The sequence below is a fragment of the Cetorhinus maximus genome, chromosome 2, assembly GCF_964194155.1.
Source record: "Cetorhinus maximus chromosome 2, sCetMax3.hap1.1, whole genome shotgun sequence".
Classification (NCBI taxonomy): domain Eukaryota; kingdom Metazoa; phylum Chordata; class Chondrichthyes; order Lamniformes; family Cetorhinidae; genus Cetorhinus; species Cetorhinus maximus.
This window is the reverse complement of record NC_135880.1, coordinates 133,665,668-133,681,359: the sequence shown is the minus strand read 5'-3', so window position 1 is coordinate 133,681,359 and position 15,692 is coordinate 133,665,668. Positions and strand designations below refer to the sequence as shown.

Here is a 15,692-nt window from a genome sequence, read left to right as displayed (position 1 = left end):
GGATGTTCAAGAAGCCAGAATTAGAGGAGCACAAATCTCAGTTGTGGGGCTGGAGAAGATTGGAAATCAGGATGGGTGTGGCCATGGAGAGTTTTGAAAATAGGGATGAGAATTTTAAAATCAAGGCTTTGCTTGACTGGGAGCCAGCTTAGGTCAGCGAGCACAGGGGTGATCAGGGAGTGGGACTTAATGCAAGTTAAGATAGGGAAATAGATGGGAATGTAGAATTTGAAACACAAACCGATCAGCCATGATCTTATTGAATGGCAGATCGGCTCGAGGGGCCAAATGGCCTACTCCAGCTCCTAATTCATATGCTCATATATTCCATCTTCCAAATTCATCATGACCTTTCCTCACCCTACTTTTGTGACCCTCTCCATTTATTATACCCCAGTCTCCTTATTCCTCCAACTCTGCATCTTCCCTTTTCCTCACTTCATCAGAAATAACAACAGCATTCAGCTATTTAGACCGTTATCACCATGAACTTCACTTTCTTCCTTTAAATGCCTTCTCAAAACCCAGCTAATTAACCACAATTTAGATACTCTTAACTGTCTAAATTATACTGTTATTTTACTCCTCTGAAATGCTTTGGGACATTCCTCCATATTATATGAAGCAAGTTTATTATTGCTCAACCAAAGAGCAACTACTTTCCTGCCTGCGCTTGGTACCCCTAGATATTTTTGACTAACAAGGGAATCAATCTCCCTCTGTCTTAAAAATATTCAATGACGTTGCCTCTACCGCTTTCCAGGGAAGAGTTCCACAGACTCTCAACCCCCTGAGAAATAATTTCTCATTTCCATCTTGAATGGGATGGGGGATTTTAAATTAGATGTATTGAATAGGGAGCAAATATGAGTCAGCAAGAATTGGAATAATCACATAGGGCGGGACGTGCATCATGGAATTTTGGTTGAGTTGGTGTTGGAGGTTGGGAAACTGACGAGATCTTCAAATTAAGTCTGGAGGTAACAGAAGTGTGGATTAAGACTGCAGCCACTGTGGTGGAAGGAGGCAGACAGTGTTGTAGAAGTAACAGTTTTGGTGGTGGCCAAAATATGGTGTTTGAGACTTTGTTTTGGGTTGAGTTGGGCATACTGGTTATTAATTATCTCGTAAATGGCGTAATTGAAGAGACAAATCTTTTTAGCAAAGAACTGAATTAGTGCTGGTGTAGATCCATTGTTTTGTTGGATAGGTAGGCAGTTGCATGGAAGTGAACTACAGAAAAGAGACCATGGGCCAGGGTGTGATGACTTGCAAAGAGGGCAGTCAGCCATGTTGGTAGTTGTAACTACTGCTTTTATAATTAGAAGTCATTACAGGTCTACTGGGAGAGAAAAGAACCATGAGATTAGTTTGTGTATTGCTCCAGCAGGAAGTCAGCACAGATGTAACAGGCTGAAAGGCCCTTGTGCAAATATTGCTATAGTACTAAAATATTTTGTTTTGAATCTGGTCTAGCCAACTGCAGTTGTTTGTTTCTAATGAAATTATACATTTCAAATATATATTTACTTAGAAGTGCAGAATAGAAAACAATGGTTAAAATTTACTTTCTATGGGGGTCTATTTGGGCTGGCTGAGAATAAGATTAGTGACCTGCACCATTTCCTACTGGGCAATAGTTCTGGCAATTGTTTTTGTTCTACTGTGTAGTGAAGCATAAAGTCTCCATTTGCCATTCCTTGTACTGTGGTCTATGTCAAAAGTTGACTAAGTCAAAGATGCAAACTGTCATCTAACTGTTCTCTTGGATAATGAATACTTAAAGCAATACTATCACTAGTTCTAATGCCCATTATTAACTGTAATACAGCACTTGTTTGTTCTGTGTATCCTTGTGTCATTGTTTAGTATTTTCTTTTTGAAATGAATGACTATTTAACTGGTTACTTCTGAAAAATTGAATTAATTGTTTCCTTCATTGTTAAGGATGAACATCTTGATAATTCAAGATTCAACTTTCCTCCTGGTATTCAGGATTATAGCTGTAGTGGCAGCCCAACTGAGAGAATGGGCCTGCCTACAACAGTGGCAACAAATGGCCTGCATCAAAGCAGCACGAGCCTTGGTGGTGGCAGCAGCAGCAGCAGTGATACTGGTAAACACCCTCTGACTCGCTAGTTAAAACTAACAATGTTGTTATATTTGCATTTTAAATACAGAAATTAATGCTTTCTCAAACTCAAGAGTTCCAAAATAGTCATATTGCACTCAAAATGTTCACTGTTTTTCTCTCCACAAATGCTGCCAGACCTGCTGAGTTTTTCCAGCAAATTTGTTTTTATTTCAGTTGAAGCAAGCCTTTGTTGCAAGGAGGTGTTTGCCTTCCTAATTACTTTCTGTACCTACATGCTAACCTTTTGGGTTTTATGTGCAAGGAGACCCAAGTCCCTTTTGTACTGTACCATTCAGTACCATCTCTCCATTTAAACAACTTATTTTTCTGTTCATCCCACCAAAGTGGATAAGTTCGTGTTTTCTAACGTTATACTTCATCTGCCAAATTTTCGCCCACTCACTTAACCTATCTATATCCCTTTACAGACTCTTTGTATCCTCATAACTTGCTTTAGAACCATAGAAAAGTTACAGCACAGAGGGAGGCCATTCGGCCCATCTTGTCCATGTCAGTCCGAGGACACCCAGGTGCCCTTTCTAATTCCACCTTCCTGCACCCGGCCCATAGCCGTGCAGCTGACAGCACTTAAGGTGCAGGTCCAGGTACTTTTTAAAAGAGTTTAGAGTTTCTGCCTCTACATCCAACTTGGGCAGCGAATTCCAGACGCCCACTACCCACTGCGTAAAAAAAGTTCTTCCTCATGTCCCCCCCCTACACCTTCTGCCACTTATCTTGAATCTATGTCCCCTGGTTCCAGAATTCTCCACCAAGGGGAGCAATTTTATCCTGTCCACTCTATCTATTCCCCTCATAATTTTGTACACCTCAATCAAGTCGCCTCTCAGCTTTCTTTGTTCTAAGGAAAATAACCCCAACCTATCTAGTCTCTCCCCGTAGCTACACTTTTCTAATCCTGGCAACATTCTTGTAAACCTCCTCTGCACACTCGCCAGAGCATTTACATCCTTCTTGTAATGTGGTGTCCAGAACTGCACACAACACTCCAGTTGTGGCCTCACCAGTGTTTTATACAATTCCAACATTATATCCTTACTTTTATATCCTATACCTCTGCCAATGAAGGAGAGCATTCCATATGCCTTCTTTACAAACTTGTCTACTTGAACTGCTACCTTCAGGGACCTGTGTACTAGTACGCCAAGATCTCTCACTTCATCTACCCCTCTTAGTATATTGCCATTTATTGTGTAATCCCTGTAAATGTTTGACTCCCTAAATGTATGACCTCACACTTTTCTCTGTTAAAATCCATCTGCCACTTTACCGCCCACTCCATCAACCCATCTATATCATTTTGGAGATTATGGCTATCCTTTACACTATCCACTCCTCGGCCAATCTTTATGTTATCTGCAAATTTCCCAATCATGTTCCCCCACATTCATGTCCAAATCATTAATATATAACACAAACAGCAAGGGTCCCAACACCGATCCCTGTGGAATACCACTTGAGACAACTTTCCATTCACAAGGTCATCCATCGACCATTATCCTTTGTTTCCTGTTACAAAGCCAACCTTTTATCCAGTTTGCCAAGTTACCCTGAATCCCATGGGCTTTTACTTTCCTGACCAATCTGCCATGTGGGACCTTGTCAAATGCCTTGCTAAAATCCATGTACACAACATCCACTGCGCTACCTTCGTCAGCCCTTCTTGTCACTTCCTCAAAGAAATCAATCAAATTTATGTGGCAAGACCTTTCTTTAACAAATCCATGCTGACCATCCCTGACTAGTCCATGCCTTTCCACCTGACAGTTAAACCTACCTCTCAGGATTGATTCTGCTAATTTTCTCACCACCGATGTAAGACTAACTGGCCTATAGTTGGTTGGCATTTCCTTTGATCCCTTTTTAAACAATGGAACTGCATTTGCATTTCTCCAGTCCTCCAGTACCTCCCCTGTATCTAGTGAAGATTGGAAAATCATCCTCGGAGCGTCTGCTATCTCCTCCCTGACTTCCTTCAGCAGCCTCGGAAACAATCCATCTGGCCCTGGTGACTTATCAACTTTCAAGGATTTCAACCCTTCGAGTACTTCCTCTCTCTTTATGACTATCCCATCCAATATCTCGCAGTGTTCCTCCTGGACTACTATATCTACGTCCTCCCTTTCCTTTGTGTAAACTGAGACAAAATATTCATTCAAAACCCTTCCCGCAGCCTCTGCATCTACACAAGTTTCCATCTTCATCTCTGATAGGTCCCACTTTTTCCTTAACTAACCTTTTAGCATTAATATATTGGTACAACATTTTGGTCTATTTTTAACTTTACTTGCTAATGTTTTTTCATGCCCTCTCTTTGATTTCCTTATTTCCTTTTTTACTTCATCCCTGCACTTCCTATATTTGCCTAGGCTATCTGCAGTCCTTAGTTCTTTGTGCCTATCGTATGCTTTCTTTTTCTGTTTGATCTTCCCCAGTATTCCTCTAGACAACCAGGGGGGTCTAGATTTGGCAGTACCACTCTTATTTTTGTAGGGGACATGTCTACTTCGTTCAATTAGGATCTCGCTTTTTAGTGCTTCCCACTGGCTTTCCACTGTTTTATCCTCCAGCAGTGCTGTCCAGTCCACCTCAGCCAAGTACCTTCTCATTTCTGCAAACTTTGCCTTCCCCCAGTTCAAGACTTTTACTCCTGCCTTATCTCTGTCCTTTACCATGGTAATGCTAAATCTAACTGAATTGTGATCACTGTCGCTGATATGGTCGCCAACTGTCACTTCATCCACTTGCCTTTCTTCGTTCCCCAAGACTAGGTCTAGAATTACATCTCTTCTCGTTGGGTTTGTCACTAATTGGTTGAAAAAACTTCCCTGGACACACTGCATGAATTTTTCTCCCTCAGTGCTCCTTATATTGTTTGAATCCCAGTTGGTATAGGGTAGTTGAAGTCTCCTACTATTATTGCCCTCTTGTTCTTACAAGCAGAAATTTGCCTACATATTTGTTCTTCTATCTCCCTTTCACTATCTGGGTGTCTTTAGTATACTCCCAGTAGTGTGACTGCCCCTTTTTTATTTCTAAGCTCAATCCATAAAGCCTCGTTTGTTGACCCATTTAGTATATCATCCCTTCTCACAACTAGAATTGATTCTTTAACCATTAGTTCTACCCCCCTCCTTTTTTCTCTCCTCTGTGTCTGATGACTCTATAACCAGGGATATTAAGCTGCCAGTTTTGTCCCTCCTTTAGCCAGGTCTCTGTTATAGCAATGACATCCTGCTGCCATGTCTACCTGTGCCCTTAACTCATCTACCTTGTTTGTAATACTCCTTGCATTGAAGTATAAACAGTTTAACCCCATCAATTTCCCTTTGCTTCTCCAGTGACTCCATATCTATCACAACGTCCCTAGCTAATGTTCTACCTCCATTTTTCTGATCTGAATCTGACCTATCTGATCCTACTCCTGGGATCCCATCCCCCTGCCACACTAGTTTAAATACTCCCCAACAGAACTAGCAAAAGCCCCCGCAAGGACACTGGTCCCAGCTCTGTCTGGGTGCAGCCCATCCGTTTTGTACAGGTCCCACCTTCTCCAGAACCGGTTCCAGTGCTTCAAGAATCTGAATCCCTCCCGGCTACACCATCCAGCCACGTGTTCATTTGGTCTATCCTTTTATTCCTGATCTTGCACATGGAACTGGGAGTAATCCTGAGATTACTACATTTGAGGTCCTGCATTTTAATTTATCTCCTAACTTCCTCTACTGAGCTTGCAGGTCATCATCCTTTAGTTTAAACTATGTCGTTGGTACCAATGTGTACCGCGACCACTGGCTGTTTAGCTTCCCTTCCCAGAATGTCCTGCAGCCGCTCCGTGACATCCTGGACCCTGGCACCAGGGAGGCAACATACCATCGTTGATTCACGTTTGCGGCTACAGAAGCGTCTGTCTGTGCCCCTAACTATTGAATCCCCTATCACTATTGCTCTGCCACTTGTTTTCCTCCTGCCCCTCTGAGCAGCAGAGCCACCCACAGTGCTGTGAACTTGGCTGTTGCTTTCCCCTGAGAGGCCACCCCCCCAACAGTATCCAAAGCAATATATCTGTTAGAGAGAGGGATGACCACAGGGGACTCCTGCACTACCTCCTGAGTCTTTTACTGTTCCTGATGGTCACCCATTCCCTTTATGCCTGTGTAATCTTCACCTGCGGTGTGACCACCTTGCTAAACGTGCTACCCACGACTTGCTCAGCATCGCGGATGCTCCACAATGAGTCCATCCGCAGCTCCAGCTCCGAAATCCGGTTTGCTAGAAGCTGCATTTGGACACACCTTCCGCACACATATTCACCAGGGACCCTGGAAGAGTCTCTCATTTCCCACATCCTGCAGGAGGAGCATTTCATGGGTCTGAGTTCTCCTGCCATGACGTCCCTCTCGATTAAGCTAGTTACTCCCTTAAAAAATACGCTAGCTCGGGGCCTTGTTTCTTGACTAATTATACTTGTACAGTACTACTCTATACTTTTATTTTTAGCTCCTACCTCAGTATTAAGCAATGAATTACTTTAATAGATTGAAAAAAAGCTCACCAGGATTTACTCACCAATCAGCTGCTTTTTTTCAAATCCACTTTCAGAAGAGTGTCCCTTATAGATCTGGTGCACTCCTGAAGGTACTGCCCCTCTTTTTTGGTTTGAGGAGGAGGTGGGGGGATGGAAACACTACAATGTAATGTTTAGGGCTATTCCGTTCTTTGAGAGTGGGTCCTCCTCGATCCCCTTCTGAGTTGCGGTGACTGCGCTGACTTCTCCCAGAATGCTTCTCAGCCTTTGCCATCTATCTTTGTATTGCCAATAAGTTTGGCTGCAATACACTCTGCCCCTTCATCCAAGCCATTAATGTGCTAAAAGTAGTTCAGATGCCAGCACTGAGCCCTGTGGCAGCCAACTTGAAAATCACCCATATATCCTGCTGTTTCCTGTTGGTTAGCCAATCCTCTATCCATGCTAAGATATTAGCCCAATACCATGAGCTGCTACCTTTTATGTGACGCCTTATGGAATACCTTTTTGAAATCCAAATATGTTATTAAAGATCAGGCTGTGTCTTTGGGGAAACAAACAAAATTAATGGTTCAGAATGACGACCTTTCACCTGACTAGTAAGAGTTAGAGATGTAACAGGTCTTCAGCAAGTACAGTGGCAGAAAAAGGTGACTGGGGAAAGACTATGGTAGATTAAAAGGCAGTAGAGATTAAATGACAAAAGGATAGTGGTGCAAGGTTGAAGGGGGGTGGTAATGGGTCAGACAGTGAAACAAAAGATGAGCCCAGAGGAGGTGTGAATAGAAAATAGCAGAATCGTCACCAACAGCTACTATAAGAATTATGACCTGAAATTATTGTATTTGTCCAGAAGACCCAGAAGTGCCTAATTGAAAGATCGGGCACTGATCCTTGATGCTTTGGAACAATGTCGCAGCCCAAGAACAGATTTCAGAGTAGGATGGCGAGTTAAAAGGACAGGCGGCTAGAATCTTGGTCACGGTTTGCAGACTAAATGGAGGTGTTGCATGAAGCATTCACCCAATCTGCATTTGATTTCCCTAATGTAGGGGAGACTGCATCGTGAGCAGTGAATACTGTTTGTTAAATTGAAAGAAGTATAAGTAAATTGCTGTTTCACCTGAAAATAGTGTTTGGGGTCCTGGAACAGTGAAAAGGGAGGGGACATGAGGGTAGTTGGTGCATCTTGTGTGCTGAGAAGGAAAATTGCTGTGGAATGGGATGTGGGTACAGGAATTGAAAGAGGAGTAGGTTAAGGTATTGCTGAGGGACCAATTCTTTGGAATGCTGAAATGAAGGGGGAAGATATGTTTGGTAGTGTCATGCTGAAGGGAAAGAAATGACCACAGATGGTCTGTCAAATGTGAGAGCTCGTGGGGTGAAATGTGTCGACAAGGGACCTTAATTTCCTTCTGGAAGGGAAGGAAAGAGTAAGCAAGCACAAAGACAGCAGCTCATCACTGAGTGCAGCCAGAGTGTGAACTTGGGAATTTGATGCAGTGAGGGAAGCGGAAAGTAACGAAGAGTTGGTGAGTATTTTTGCTCATTTATCATCTTAAATTTGGATAATTTAATTGTGAGGTTTTGAGTATTAGGTTTATGAGCAGCAGTAGAATAGTAGGGTTTATTATTTAAAAATAACGAAAATAATGAACTAATTACAAGATAATAAAGATGGCAGGGCAGGTAATAAATAGCGACTAGAATGTGGGAGTTCCTGCATGCCAGTGTGATCCCGAGCGCAAACATCTGTAGTGTCAGTGGCTTGAGGAGCTTTTGGCCCAGAGTCATTGTGCTGGAGGCTGAGCTGCAGACACTGTAATGCATCAGGGAGGGGGAAAGTTACCTGGTCACTTCCCGAAGATACTTGAAAATCAAAAGATGAATGGGAGGGAGAAACTTAAAGCAGTCGCCATCACTAGGGAAAAGTTGCTGGAAAAACTATTAGACCTAAAAGTTGAGAAGTCGCCAGGACCAGATGGCCTGCATCCTCAGGTCTTAAAAGAAATGGCTGCAGAGATAGTGGAGTTATTGGTTGTAATGTTCCAAAATTCTTTAGACTCTGGAACAGAGTCTGGTGGATTGGAAAATAGCTCAAGTGACACGTTTATTTAAGAAAGTGGGGGAGACAGTGAAAGCAGGACGGTTAGCTTAAAATCTATCATAGGGAAATTGCTAGAATCCATTATTAAGGAGGTTATAACAGGATACTTAGAAAATTATAATGTGATGAGGCAGAGTAAACATGACACTATGAAAGGGAAATAGTGTTTAACTAATTTATTACAGGTCTTTGAGGAAGTAACAGACAAGGTCTATAAAGAGCAACCTGTAGATGTGATATATTTGGATTTCAAATGGCCTTTGATAAGGTGCCACGTCAAAGGTTATATATAACATACGAACAAGGAGCAGGAGTAGGCCATTCGGCCATTTGGCTCCTCGAGCCTGCTCTGCAATTTAATAAGATCATGGCATCTTGGCTGATCTGATAGAAGTCTTAAATCTGCTTCCTACCTACCCCTGATAACCTATCACCCCCTTGCTTACCAAGAATCTATCTACCTCTGCCTTAAAAATATTCAACAACTCTGCTTCACCGCCTTTTCAGGAAAAGAGCTCCAGAGAGAATTTTGCCTCGGCTCCATTTTAAATGGGCGGCTCCTTATTTTTAAACAGTGACCCCCTGGTTCTAGATTCTCCCACAAGAGGAAACGTCCTTTCCACATCCACCCTGTCAAGACCCTTCAGGATCTTTTATGTTTCAGTCAAGTCACCTCTTACTCTTCTAAACTAGCCTATCCAACCTTTCCTCAAAAGATAACCCAATATAAAATATGACCAATATAAAATCTTGTTAGAGAGACAAGATAAGAGCACATGGTATCGGGGTTGGGGTGTTAACATATTAGCATGGATAAAGGATTAGTTAGCTAACAGAAAGCAGAGAGTAGGGATAAATGGGCCTTTTTTGGGCTTGTCAAGCTGTAACTAGTGAAGTGCCACAGAGATCAATACTGGCACCTCAATTATTTACAATCTACATCGGTGACTTGGGTGAAGAGACCAAATGTATGGTAGCTAAATTTGCTGAGTAGTAAAGTAAATTGTCAAGCAAAGGTAGAGAGTCTGCAAAGGGATATAGACAGGTTAACTGAGCAGGCAAAAATTTGACAGATGGATTATAACGTGGGAAAATGTGAACTTTTCCACTTCGGCAGGAAGAATAGAAAAGCAGTATTATTTAGATGGAGAGAGATTACAGAACTCAGTGGTACAGAGGGATCTGGGTGTCCTGATACACGAGCCACAAAAGGTTAGTATGCAGGTGCAGCAAGTGATTAGTAAGGCAAATGGAATGTTATTTACTGCAAAGGGAATAGAATATAAAAATAGGCAAGTTTTACTGGATATGTAGAGGGCATTGGTGAGACAACATCTGGAATACTGTGTACAATTTTGATCTTCCTATTTGAAAAATGATATAATTGTGTTAGAAGCAGTAGAGAGCAGGTTCACTCGACTAATTCCTGGGATGAAAGGGTGAGCCAATACTCATTGGAGTTTAGAAGAATGGGAGGTGATCTTATTGAAACATATAAGACCCTGAGGGTAATTTGCACGAGGATGTTTCCACTCTTGGGGGAGACTAGAACTAGAGGACACAGTTTAAGAATAAGAGGTCTCCCTTTTAAGGGTGAGATGAGAATTTTTCTCTGTCAGTATGTGTAATTCTCTTCCCAAGAGAGCAGTGAAGGCTAGGTCATTGAATTTATTCAAAGCTGAGTTAGACAGAATTTTAATAGACAAGGGAGTCCAGGGTTATGGGGAGCAAGCGGGGAAGTGGAGTTGAGACTACAACGAGATCAGTCAAGATCTTAATGAATGGCAGAGCAGGCTCAAAGGGCCTTATGGCCTACTCCTGTTCTTAAGTCCTGTGTTCCATGTCCTATGTTCCTATGAAAGGGCTGAGAGGCAAAATGAGGGAAATGTACACGGTTGAGGATCTTGTGAACCACAGAGTAAGGATTGTCATCCATACTTGTAATCTTTAATAACTAACTAGCAGGGACCCACAAGACATTTAAATTTGCATTGAAATTATCTTTATTGAAACAGTGCTTCTTTAAATCCAGATTCCAACCTTCCCACACCATTCTTCTAATGCTATATCCTTCCTATTCCTTTCATCCTTCTCGTATCATCCTCCTCCATGACATCCCATTCCTCCAGGCATTTTAAATTATTTTTGACATTTGACATTTTAAGTTTCTACCTTAATCCTGTGTATGACCCAGTCATTTACCTTGTTCGCTGTAAAATTTAAATTAAACAATGTCATTGGCATTTTACTTGCTGATTTACTGTCTGAGAATACTTCAGTGTGCTTACCATATGTGATGACATTACTGTTGCAGGACACCTGAAGACCCCCTTGTCTTGATAACAGATTCAAACTGACCTCGATTAAAAGGAATTAGATGTCTCAGATCATTGCACCTTTGTAGGCGAGCTGTCTTTGAGGTCAGCAGCAAGCACTATTGGTTTGCTGCTGACTGAAATTCGGGCCATTATAACTTGCTATGCAAGCTAGTCTCTAATCATTTATGTATGTAAATACTTTTGCAGATATGGGGATAGCTTTGTATTATAGCCCTAGCAAAACTGGAGTCAATGGGAATTAGGGGGAAAACTCTCCACTAGTTGGAGTCATACCTAGCACAAAGGAAGATGGTTGTGGTTGCTGGTCAGTCATCTCAGTTCCAGGGCATCACTCCAGGAGTTCATCAGGGTAGTGTCCTAGGCCCAACCAGCTGCTTCATCAATGACCTGCCTTCCGTCATACGGTCAGAAGTGGAGTTATTTGCTGATGGTGCTGAACATTGCACAGTTCGCGACAACTTAGAAACTGAAGCAGTCCATGTGCAAATGCAGCAAGACCTGGGCAACATCCAGGCTTAGGCTGACAAGTGGCAACTAACATTTGTGCCATACAAGTGACTGGGAATGACCATCCCCAACAAGACAGAACCTAACCATCGCCCCTTGACATTCAGTGGTGTTACCACCGCTGAATCTCCCACTAACAAAATCCTTGGTGTTAACATTGAACTGGACTAGCCATATAAATACTGTGGCTACAAGAACAGGTCGGAGGCTAGGGATCCTGCGGTGAGTAATTCACCACCTGACTCCCCAAAGCCTGTCCGTTATCTACAAGGCACAAGTCAGGAGTGTGATGGAAAACTGTCCACTTGCCTGGATGAGTGCAGCTCCAACAACACTGAAGAAGCTTGACACCATCCAGAGCAAAGCAACCTGCTTGATTGGCACCCCATCCACAAACATTTGCACCCCCACCACCGACGCACAGTGGCAGCACTGTGTTCCGTCTGCAAGATGCACTGCAGGAACTCACCAAGGCCCCTTAGCACCTTCCAAACCCACTACCATCAAGAAGGACAAAGGCAACAGATACATGGAAACACCGCCATCTGGAATTTCCCCTCCAAGCCACTCACCATCCTTACTTGGAAGTATATCACTGTTCCTTCACTGTTGCTGGGTCAAAATTCTGGAACTTCCTCCCTAACAGCACTCCTCCCTAACAACACTATGGGTGTATCTACACCACATGGACTGCAGTGGTTCAAGAAGGCAGCTCACCACCACCTTCTCAAGGGCAATTAGGGATAGGCAATAAATACTGGCCTAGCCAGTGACGTTCACATCTCATGAATGAAAAAGAAATTAAAAGTTACCTTTCCCCTAATTATTAACAAGTGAAATTTTTCATGATGACTTTTTATCATGTATCTTAATATTATACTTAACTAGGTGCTGCACATTCATCTAAAGTAGGAAAGGACATTGACCCTGAGAAATCTGATCGTGGCTCTTCCCAGTGTGCCAGTACATCAAGTATTTTCCAGAATTGTGCAATGGAGGTAAGAAAATGATACTTCCTGCTTGCAAAAGGTGCAGGAATCATTTATAAAACTATAAACCAAAAGGTTGAAGACAATTCTTGAAATATTACACAGAAACTCATACTTGCTCCCAGTTGAATAGGCAGATAGTGCCTGGTTTTAATGTCCTATCTGAAAGATGGCGCCTGCAGGTAGCAGTGTAGCATTCCTTCAGTATTGTACTGAAGTTTCAGCCTAGATTCTGCTGTCTCGGTTTGTACTTCAACCCACAAGCACTTACTCAAAAAGGAGACTGCTACTAATTGAATCAAGTTAACTCCATGCTAAAGGTTGCCTTTGATTTTAGAGTTGATTGATCAGGTGTTTGGAGCTGACCTACTGCATAATAGGTTGCTAATCATGTTGCGGGAGCAAATATTGTGCAATCTGTAGACACATTGGCAACAGCTACCAGTTTATTTTTCAAACACCTGTGAATGTCTATTAATTGCCTCAGACCAATTTTTGAATATAGCAACAGCTTTGTGAAATCATGTTCCAGACTTCAACTTACTGTGCTAAAATAATTTTTAAAACTACCATAGAGATGGGTACACAGGTTCAATTTCCACTCGGCTCAGCACTGAGCAGAAAATGGCGTTTTCCTTAAGTAGAAAGTAAAATAGGAGTGTCGAATTATGTCTGGAGAATGCTTGTTGATGGTTATATCATGCTTCTTTGAAAGCACTTTTTTGATTGCCGATGACAGGCACAGTGAGGTAAAAGGAAGAGAAAAAACAATGCGACTCAAATTTATTTAACTTTAATATCAAGTTCTTGTTTTTAAACTCTGGCCCTTATACTGAGATCCTTTATTTGTAACATCCAGAATACCCATGAACATTGTTCATAGTCCATACACCATGAACATCAGTTAATGGCATCATCAAGCCTGGATTGTCAGATTAATTTTTTTTTTGTGTGTGTGTGTGTGGATGCCTTTATCAGTGCTGAGTTTAGTGCTATCATATTTTTTTGCTGTGGCACTTCTAAGAATGTCACAGTGGAAATTATACCCAAGAGTAATTTTATGTGGCAGTAACTTCAAGTGTGTTTGCAGTAATTCGAGCATAGGAAAACTCTAGCCACTTACAATTATCAAAGGTTTTGAGTGTCATTCCTGTCTTGCTAACCAGGTATGGTAGTGTGGACTGTATTTGGTGCGTGAAAACATTAGCTTTAGTTGTTTTAAGTTAGTGCAATAGTTTTTTGTTTCTATGGGGATGTTTGAATGTTGTATCCCTTGGTCATGTCATATTTCATAATATTTTGTGTTACTGCATAATTTTTTGATTATGGCCAATTTAGAGGAGCACCTTGTTTTATTTATCATTTGCTGGACTGAAAATCATCTAATAGATGGAGATATTTGATTAATCTGTTTTATTGCACTTTTTCCCTCTAAAGGTATTGATGTCCAGCTGTTCTCAGTGTCGTGTCTGTGAAGCTTTAGTTTATGATGAGGAGATTATGTCTGGCTGGAGTGCAGATGATTCAAATCTTAACACCACTTGTCCATTTTGTAAAAATACTTTTTTGCCAGTTCTAAATGTTGAGTTTAAGGACCTACGGGATGCTGGAAGGTACTAAATTGTTTGTATTATTTTTACTCTAGTTTGTAAAATTCGAAGTTTGGTGCTACTTATTCTTATGTTTAAGGATAACATTTTATTTCCAAGCCTTTGGGAAAGGGAGCAGTTAAGAGATGGCAGAGAGACTTGGTGGAGGTGTCCTGACATCCACTCGTATACTCTCCCTCCCTGCTCAGCTAGTATCAGGAGATTGCTATGGTTTGGTGTTCTGAAATTATGTCGAAGAAATTGATAAAGTTGTGATCCCAATGGATATACCACTGTTTTCCTTTTTGTTAAGAGAAATATTACAGATTTTTCTACTTAATGAATCTTGTTAGACTTTCCTGTTACCCAATTTAAGTGTATGAAACATGCTGTAGCAAAATTAATATTGACTTAAGATAAAACTGCTTAATCTTGAAATGGTAGTTATGCAGATTTATTTTTGTCTTAAAATTGCATAAATTTCTGTCTGAACTTTTGTGATCAGTACCTGAATTGAAGTCTATAACCATCTGTTTTTCTCAGTTTTTTCTTGAAGTCCAGTGTGTCTGGCGACAGTTTGCACAGCAACAATGTGAGCACAGCAACTGACCGTGTTGTGCAGAAAACTGTGTGTGTTCCTGCAGCATCAAATCCGATAAACTTAGATTCACCAGTTCCCACAACTCGAGAAGAGTCCAATTCTGAAGATGAACGGTAATATTTCTGTATTATATAAATGACCTCCATTCTTTCCTTGTTAGTTTCTTTGTCTAACCATAATGTTTTGTTTACCAAATGTATTATTCTCCTGATCGGCATGCTATTTCAAAACAACTGTCTTTTCTCACAAACTTGTTCCAGTATATCTCCTGAAATTGATTTATAAGTGCATGTGAGCAACCCATAGAGAGACTGGCTGGATTTTAATTCTTTCTTCCCCATGTTTTTTTTTATCATTTGGGGACAGGTTGAAAGCACAAGCTATTGTCCTATTACTGTGTCCTGTGTGCTATTACTATATGCTACTGAGAGTTTGAAATTTTAAATGTACCTCACTTCCACTATCACCCATTTCTTAGTCACCAGTTTTGCACAGGCATTTGTAGAGGCTTAGGAGCTCTACTTCTGCTCTCAACAAATGTATGGTATATTGAATAGGAAGATTTGGAGGATGAGCAAAATGTATTTGGAAAGCTTTAACAAAATAAGAACTTATTTATATTAAAGAAAACTTTGAGTCACTATGCAAATGAAATACATGGCAGGTAAAAGGTAGTGTGGAGGGCTGGATCTGTCAGCTAAGTGTTTTTATGGCAAGTAGTTAGGATTTGGAATGCGCTGCCTGAGAGAGTGATGGAAGTAGGTTCAGTAGTAGCTTTCACAAGAAAATTGGATAATTACTTGAGGGAGGAAATAAATTGCAGATATACGGGGAAATAGGAAGGACAACTAATTGGATTTTTTTTTTTTGGAAGAGCCAG

The 15,692-nt window shown here is 41.3% G+C and overlaps 1 protein-coding gene across 4 annotated transcripts in view; it reads left to right on the top strand.

Annotated features, from left to right (window-relative positions):
- The window catches only part of dennd4c (DENN/MADD domain containing 4C), a 190,169-nt gene that overhangs the window by 155,667 nt on the left and 18,810 nt on the right, over window positions 1-15,692 (top strand). For 3 of the 4 annotated variants that reach the window (XM_078569631.1, XM_078569643.1, XM_078569637.1), the window contains 4 exons: window positions 1,948-2,116; window positions 12,522-12,631; window positions 14,060-14,235; window positions 14,755-14,925. In XM_078569631.1, coding sequence (XP_078425757.1) covers window positions 1,948-2,116; window positions 12,522-12,631; window positions 14,060-14,235; window positions 14,755-14,925 — 626 coding nt within the window. The remainder of the gene's footprint in view (window positions 1-1,947; window positions 2,117-12,521; window positions 12,632-14,059; window positions 14,236-14,754; window positions 14,926-15,692) is intronic. The other variant, XM_078569635.1, reaches the window with a different exon arrangement.